At 38.3% G+C, this 7,871-nt stretch overlaps 2 protein-coding genes across 2 annotated transcripts; both read right to left on the reverse strand.

The window, feature by feature from the left end:
- Nucleotides 1-2,421: 2,421 nt before the first annotated feature.
- On the reverse strand, nt 2,422-5,293 carry LOC116206956 (PI-PLC X domain-containing protein At5g67130). Its single transcript, XM_031539796.1, has 8 exons — nt 4,898-5,293; nt 4,629-4,751; nt 4,300-4,422; nt 4,126-4,224; nt 3,731-4,034; nt 3,368-3,591; nt 3,183-3,269; nt 2,422-2,587 (listed from the first exon to the last, which is right to left on the reverse strand). The coding sequence occupies exons 1-8, from the start codon at nt 4,994-4,996 to the stop codon at nt 2,552-2,554; spliced, it is 1,095 nt and encodes a 364-aa protein (XP_031395656.1). The 5' UTR covers nt 4,997-5,293; the 3' UTR covers nt 2,422-2,551.
- A 1,206-nt stretch (nt 5,294-6,499) lies between these two features.
- On the reverse strand, nt 6,500-7,244 carry LOC116206957. The gene is made up of 3 exons (XM_031539797.1): nt 7,084-7,244; nt 6,880-6,968; nt 6,500-6,754 (listed from the first exon to the last, which is right to left on the reverse strand). The coding sequence occupies exons 1-3, from the start codon at nt 7,105-7,107 to the stop codon at nt 6,607-6,609; spliced, it is 261 nt and encodes an 86-aa protein (XP_031395657.1). The 5' UTR covers nt 7,108-7,244; the 3' UTR covers nt 6,500-6,606.
- Between the last annotated feature and the right edge of the window lie 627 nt (nt 7,245-7,871).

Genomic DNA, 7,871 nt, shown 5'->3' on the forward strand with positions numbered 1-7,871 from the left:
ATAAAAAGATAACGGATAAATCTACCATAAAAATCGAATACGAAACTTTTAAATTATTGTATCACTGCACTGCATCGCGCCATCTTCTTATCAATTTCCCACTTTTTATTTTTTTCTCTCTCGTTTTTTCTCTTTTTGTTATGGAAAACGGAACTTTAAAAAAAGAAGAAAGGAAAGTGTCTCACTTATCACTGTCATAATTCACATTGAGTTGAATCCCCTCGTGGGGGTTCCCTCCCCACAGCTTGATCTTTTTCCCCCGAATGTTACATCGAATACAACTCACGAATCCTTTCCTTATCTATCATTCACACTTGCATATGTTGCCACCGCCATGCATCTCCCAAGCAAGTTGCTGCCACCCACGGGCAGTCGTTCACCTATGTCGATCTTTCAATTTATCTACTTACATAACCCTTTTATGGCGCCTGATCGGAGTTCTTCTGCCTAAATATATTGCATATATGATTTTTTTATGAATGTAGTATATGTGATTTGTTCACATATACAATGATATCAAAATTTATGTAATTAAAAATTATAATTAGAGGATACTTGGCCATGCTTATTGGCGGTGAATCTTTAATTTATTAATGGGGTAAATGTGATTCGAATTTGTTGTTCTCTCTGGCATTTATCTTTCATATTACTTTTGAGCTGGAATTCGAATTGCTTCGAGGAAGACGAAGAAGGGCTAAATATTCATGGGTCATATGAGATCTTGGCCCATTTCTTGATTCCGATATCTCATTTGCTTGGCTGTTGTAATAATCCCGTGGGGACCAATAAATTAATTCCATTTCCTACATTTATATTTTCCATCATCTAAAAAAAAGCTTTTATCAATCAAATAAGGTATAGCGCAGTGACACACGCATTCACCTTGTAACCAAAAGGCTCAAGATTTGATACTCATTGTGGGACTACCCGTGCTCATTTATTAGTTATTTAGAATTTCTATTTCATTATATTAGGTTTATAGGCCTCTTTTGTAACCGAAAAAAAATATATATATATATATATATATATATCACAAGATATCATCAATTTATCTTGAATCATATCCCAAACATAGATTATGATCCTTTTTTTTAAACTAAATCACAATATATCATCAATTTATCTCGAATGTCGAGGTGACTAATTAAGATCCTCTTTAATTGCCAATATATAGCCCGATATCTTTTTAGACTAATAATAAATATATAGTCATATCATCAATTCACAACTTTGAGTCAAAAAAATGCAACGAGAACAATGCTCGAGAAAAAGGGTTCAACAACCATAATTGTCAACTCCCTAATATATAATAAAACTACAAAATTAATCAATCATCCCAATGAAAAAAAAAATGAATACGTATCACTGTCCTCTCTCTCCCTGTTTCTTAATTAAGGGTTTGATTTGATTTAATTTTAAGTATATGGTCTGACAACCAATAACATGACGCCCATAATACCCGCACGAAGCAATATCTTGTAAACATTTGACGGTCAGTCCAATAATTTTGTTCCACAACTAATCAGTGTACGCTTATATTATTTATTTGAGAACCATTACAAAATCTACTTTTTTGAAAAATTGACATCTTTAACAATCGGTAGCACATGTTTAGATGCCTTCCCTAATCTACCTGCTCACATGCTCCACACATATTTAAAGTATTTCCTGTAAATACAATAGGAGAAATATAGTAACACTTCCTTATACTCACTAATTCTAACCCGGAATTTCAGTTGGTCGCCTAAGGGGGAAAATTGGAATGAAGGAAAAGACAATGCCATGCACATTAGTTGATCTTATTGATATAGAAGAGATCTCAATCCCATTTTTAAATGAGATTTCATTTGATATATACTTAGGACGACAACCAAGCATTGGTACTACAATGGGGTCGGGGTCAAGATTTTATTGATTCTTCTTTGACTTATTAATGTCGGCCTTGATACTACCTAAGATAAATTGAGGATAGGCCACTGGTTTAGAATCGCTTTATTATTATTATTAGTATTATTATTATTTAATTATGTACATGTGCGGTGGATCATAGGAGAATGTGAAAAGATGTTAAACCTATATAATCATTGGTTTTGTTGTCAATATTAACCTAGATTTAGGTTTAATTAAGCTAACACCGTCAAAGATATCTATTGTCACCGCCCAAGTTCCTAAGGTTTTATATATATATTATGATTTCTGACAGGCAGAAAATAAAATAAAATTAGGATGGGCGATTTCTCATCAACTTTTTTCAATCGAGTTTGACCAATTATTTGAGTCTGAATCCTTGAATATATATACTTTCAAGTAAAAGTTAGGTAATACAGTTTCTTACGCGGAACATGTCTGGTGAAAGTAAAACATCGAGGTTAATTTTAATTAGAGGGAGGAAAAGACTAATTTTCTTCCTTGGCTTTAATGTAGGATAAATGTACTGATAAACAAAAGGTGAAATTTATAATTCATTGCATAATTTCTTTTAAATCTCAGGAAACCTTGCAAGTGATTGCGGAATGTACCGTCTCCGTCATGTAGGTTGATCCTCTTACACTTATGGAGGAGTGCATGCTCCCGAGGTCGACCCGGGCTGCGATAATAACAAAAGATGTTAGAACATTGAATGTTGAGACCATGAGGGAACCTAGGAAAGGTTTTTAACATGCTCTTGATTTATTACAGAAAGGCCCCAACTTTGATGGGCTTCTGCAATCAAAGGCCCTAATGAGGTAAGAGAGCTCAATGGGCCTATGATGGACCAACAATGATAATTTGGACCCAGCCCAGCATAAAACAGCATGAAACCCAACATTTAGCAAACTTGTGATTTGGTCCATCTGAAAGAAGCGGCCTAATTAATTAGCTGCATGAATTTTTATTTTTTATTTTTTTCTGGTCATAATGGTAATAACTAATAAAAGGATCCGAGTAGTCCCTCAACGGGTATTGCACTTGGAACTCTTGGATAACAGGCGAAGGCGTGCGCCACTGCGTTACGCTCTCTTTTGATATTAGCTGTTTTGATATTAGCTGCATGACTTTGCATATCAGTTATCCCGACCTAGCTTGAGGCTCAGCAATAACGAGATTGTTGAAAACCGAATTTTGTCTACCCCTGTAACGGATTCGGCTATCATAAGAGGGGAATTTAGACAAACACAAATTTTATAATCTAAGGAGCTTACCACACATGCATGCACATCATCACATCCACACAGCAGCTTCCCGTTGAGGGTATCCACAGCTTGAAATGACCCTCCTCCCTCACTCCTCTGCAGCAGACCAGAAAAGAAACTTAGAACTCCCCATGGATTGTTAAGGACAAATTTCCGGAGCACAAGACTGCTTTAATCTAGTAAGCAAGTCGTGCCTTATAAAAGTCGACTGCGACAAAGTTAGCCCATCTGTTCCCAGCAGCACCATAACAAGTTCGAAGCATGTTGATGAGGTCTCCCGAGTTGTTCTCACAGGAGATTTGCTTGATAGGGACAGAAGGAAAGTAATTCACCAAGATCAGTGATTTGCTCGTGTCGGTCATTGCCGATGATTCTCCCCGGTTGGGGCAGGTCCCTTCTTTCATTCCTCCATCCCCGTCTGCAAAAATTCCAGTTCTTCAAATACTGATATAATTAGAAACTTATTGAGTGGTGCAGTATGCTTTCTCCCAGAAAATTCAACCAAAAAAAAAAAAAAGAGTATGCTAGCACGAGACGATTTAAATTAACTTGCACACATTGATTTTCGACCATGTAGTTCCATTGGTAGGCAATGCCTTCACTCTGCTCCTTTGATTCACTCGAGGTGAACACGAGAAGCCTCTGGTTGTTTGCTACCATATCGCTGACGAGCGGCCAGTCTTGGCCATTTTTTGGCATGTTTGTGAGAGGGAACCAATATTTCTTTAGTCCGGCATCAGTAAAGACCTTCGTCAACCCATTTGGTGCCTGAACATAGTCCTCTAGTATCAGAGTCACGATTTCCGCTGGGTTTGTGGACAAGAATGCTTCGATCTCCTTGAGGGTATCGATTGCGGGCCCCTGCCAAGAGAAATGCACCACATGCAGAGTCATTTTTGAACATCAGAAGCAAGAGTTAATTGATGTACTACTTGGAGGATAGGAAGCGTACAAATGCGGTATAATCATGGCATTTCCCACCAAAAGAGTGGCAAAGCCACACATCTCCCTTGAAGTCGTACGTATCTAACATCAGTGCTCGGACTCCGTTCTGTAATCATTCGACTCCAGTGAGCTAGTCACTCGTCCGATAGTCATGCACAGTGAAGTGAAAGAGCGAGCTTACATTTAGTTGCTGAGTGACGTTGTCTTCTTGATTCGTAAAGGTCAATCGAGGCTCTCCATCGTCGATCGCAAAGGCATTGTGCGTTGTCAAGTAAGCGTACTTGTTGAAGGGAAGAGAATTGTTCTACGCGCAAAAACCCCAAGAAAAGGACCGACACAAACATGGTGAAACTACTGCTGATAATCATCTGACATTAACAAACAACATTTAATTCTGTCTATTCGGCTAAACTGCATATTCATATCAACAACTGAGACCGAAGCGAATCATCAACTTTTCTAACATCAAGGCGATCCATTTATCACGAGAGCATGCGAGAAATTACGTACCAGGAGCTTGAACTGGTCTGTGTAGAAGGATCTCACACATCTTGAACCGGAGAATCCTCCTGCGCAGGAAAAACAGTACAGCCCTGCCTCACAGTCACTGTTCGCCGAGCATTCATCAAGAAGCTTCAAAAGCACCCCCACAGAATCAGAATTCCCCAACCAAAGGGGGAGGAAAAAAAAAATCATTGCCCTTTAAAACGTTGACAACGCTAAAGAGAAAGGAGAAAGAAAATGGTGAAGCCAACAAGAAAATATGAAACGATGCCAACCTTGCATCCTCCATTGGAGCAGGCAGCGGAAGCAGAGAAGAACAGGGTAACCGTCAGCAGAGCCAAGAGCTGGGGAAGATGAAGATGAAGAGAACCCATCCCTGGGAGAGAAAAGGAGAGGTGGTTCGTGGAGGATTAAGGACGGAGACGGAAATCAACGGAAAATTTAATTACGGGGCTGGGGCTGTCTTGTCGCCATTGTTTTGAGCCGAGGAAACCGAGGAAAATCATCAATGACAATGAGAAACGGATGATGGTGTCAATCCAAAAAAAAAAAAAAACATTATTCATACATTAATATTGAAATATTGCTCTTTTGGGAAGGTAACCAAAATTTGGCCATCTAATCAAAATTATAATGATGTTCTTTCTAAAAGTATAAAAAAGGAAGGGAAGAAGCTGACATGACACCGAGGAAATGGGAGGTCATTAATTTTGCTGTTAAATTGGGACAAATGAGCATTCGATTTCGTACCAAAATCCAAAACTTTCTTTCTTGGGAGTTCTGTGGGTTGGTAATGAAGGATAGAAAAGAGGAAGAAGAAGAACTATAGGGGGCAAAAAAAAAAAGTAAGAAGAAGACGAAGACGAGTAGGTTGAGTTCATGGTGTGTCTGAATACAATGGAATGCATGTGGTTTATCTAATCCATTTAGGGTCCTCCTCCCTCAAATTCAGTGATAATAAAGGATTCCACCATTCTATCGAAAAATGATGTAATGCAGTAGAGTACGCCGGATATCCCAAAAGTTAGAGACTTGATGAACGTAAGTGGTCATTCCATTTGAATAGCAGTTGAAATAATTATCTATAATGAGAAACTACCGATGGGAAGGAATTGCATTTCTCTTATTATCTATCTTGATTATATTGTATGTTTGCCTTCTATTGTGATAGTTGATCAATTGATTGCCGCAGCAATTCTAGCCCGCACATATGTGTGGACTTTTCGCCTAGTTAATATTTATTTTCCGGCTATGCTATCCGATAGATTTCTCCACCATGTTACACAATTGTAGGATTAATAATTTTTTACGGTGGATATATAAGCATAAATCACAAATAACCCTAGCTAGTAGGATCTTGATAGTCAGTATTACTTATAGTATAGACCGAGCCTCCAGAAATGAAACAGCCAGGATTTGAATCGAGGGTAGAGCTCGGTGCTTGGATTCGGGCTGCGAATAGAAAGATATAGGTTCTGATTTGAGGGTGTGAATATAAGTAATTTCATGACATCAAAATCCTAACCGAGCCCTCTAAGCGCTGCAAAGAGAGTCAAGCATGCCTGTATGTATCCAGAGTCATATAGATCCCGATCGATGTGTTTTCAGTTAATAAAAAAGGTTTAGTAAATTTGTAACTTCATAAGTCACAACAAAGCTATCCATTTTGAAGTTTCTAATTTCTCAGTGCCATCATCATCTTATCAATATTGCGATCTAGTAGACGCTCATTGCCCCAAACAAGAAAAAAAAAAGGGGGGGGGGGGGGGGGGGGGGACAAACATTAGAACAAGATACCATTCATTAGTACAAGAAGAATTATATTAATCCAACAAAGAATTTCACCAAAACAAAAAAATTAAGATCTCAACAGAGAGTGTCAAAAATCGTCCTTGCTTTCATTGAGAAGACAGAACAACACTCTGATTTACACATGTAAAATCTGTTCTTTACTTATTCAAGATGTGTAATTATTATGGTCTTTTTAATTGTCTTCGGAGAAGAAATGGTTGATGGCAGGCATGATCTCCGGGGGACGAGTGCGGAGGAACTTGCGGAGGCTGTGCTGCGAGTACTTCTCTCCTTCATCAGCATTATCGAGCACCGGCACACTCCGATGAGCCTTGTTTATTCTGCAACCGATATATATATATATATAGATGACCGTTTTACTTCCGCAATTTGGTATCAAAACGACGAACGAATTGAAGAAGCTTTCTAAGGAACAATATATATATATATAGATGTATCGAAGTACCTGACATCAGGGTTGAGGAAAACGTTCCTGGTGAGCTGAAACACGCACATACCCGACACAAATGCCATGGCTGCCATCAGCGGATACACCTGATATTCGACGAAACCCCCGCATTAATATTGTTCTGTGTCGTTAACATGACAATGTTTTCGATCCCAAAAATAGAAGAATATGACCTCTTCTATATATATAGGTATACCATACCTCAGGTTTGACCCAACGCCCCATTGTTGTGATGAAAACTCTTTTCCTCTGTACTAATGGAATGGTTCGAACGCGAAAAGGGGTATAGTATATGGCGGAGTTGTTGTTTTTGTTTGTGTAGGTGAATATGATGTTTGGTATATATTTTCTGTGCACGAATTCGAGAGATTATATAGCGGTGGGTTGGCATACTAAAACAGCAACCCCAGTTCCTATATGAGTTGGCCCTACCAATTAAGTAACGAATAATATTAATGTTTACGTATGATATGATTGGATTCTCTCCTATGTCTATGTGTCAAGCAAAGTTATTACAGTGGGCTTGGCTTGACCCTTTGACTCAAACCCCTTAAACCAGGGGGCTCTCAGCCTCTTGTTTTCTCCTTTTTCTCCCTAGTTTATGAAGTTGCCATGCAATGGCGCCATGTTGATCTTTTTAATTTACTTGGGTGGCCTAGCCAATAGTCGGATACTATATATGAATCTGTATTTATCTCGTAACCATATACATGTTATTTTTCTTTTGGAGAAAAGTTTATATTTTGACTTGAACCGAATCACGAATATTATGTATATACTGTAAATACGAGTCATACTTGACCTGTGTCATTTAGCATTAATTTGTAACAGCAAAAACTTGGATAGTTTATCCGACAAATAATGTGCAAACCGGATATACATCCTCATATACAGTGGTAAGGGCACACCTCGTGAAAGTCATCAAAAAAACATGTATATAAAACTGATTTCTTGGGTTCTTTCTTGCCGTTCAAGGCATGCTTCCTATT

Source organism: Punica granatum, chromosome 5, assembly GCF_007655135.1.
Source record: "Punica granatum isolate Tunisia-2019 chromosome 5, ASM765513v2, whole genome shotgun sequence".
NCBI classification, from domain to species: domain Eukaryota; kingdom Viridiplantae; phylum Streptophyta; class Magnoliopsida; order Myrtales; family Lythraceae; genus Punica; species Punica granatum.

Bases quoted from the DNA above. Each gene is read 5' to 3' on its own strand.
- LOC116206957 (XM_031539797.1), bottom strand. From the start codon at position 7,107: ATGGGGCGTTGGGTCAAACCTGAG. The intron at 6,969-7,083 runs GTATGGTATACC...GTCGAATATCAG, and splicing joins GGCGTTGGGTCAAACCTGAG to GTGTATCCGCTGATGGCAGC. The intron at 6,755-6,879 runs GTACTTCGATAC...TATCGGTTGCAG, and splicing joins TTCCTCAACCCTGATGTCAG to AATAAACAAGGCTCATCGGA.
- LOC116206956 (XM_031539796.1), bottom strand. From the start codon at position 4,996: ATGGGTTCTCTTCATCTTCATCTTCCCCAGCTCTTGGCTCTGCTGACG. The intron at 4,423-4,628 runs GTACGTAATTTC...TTTTGCGCGTAG, and splicing joins CAGACCAGTTCAAGCTCCTG to AACAATTCTCTTCCCTTCAA. The intron at 4,225-4,299 runs GTAAGCTCGCTC...GAATGATTACAG, and splicing joins ACGTCACTCAGCAACTAAAT to AACGGAGTCCGAGCACTGAT.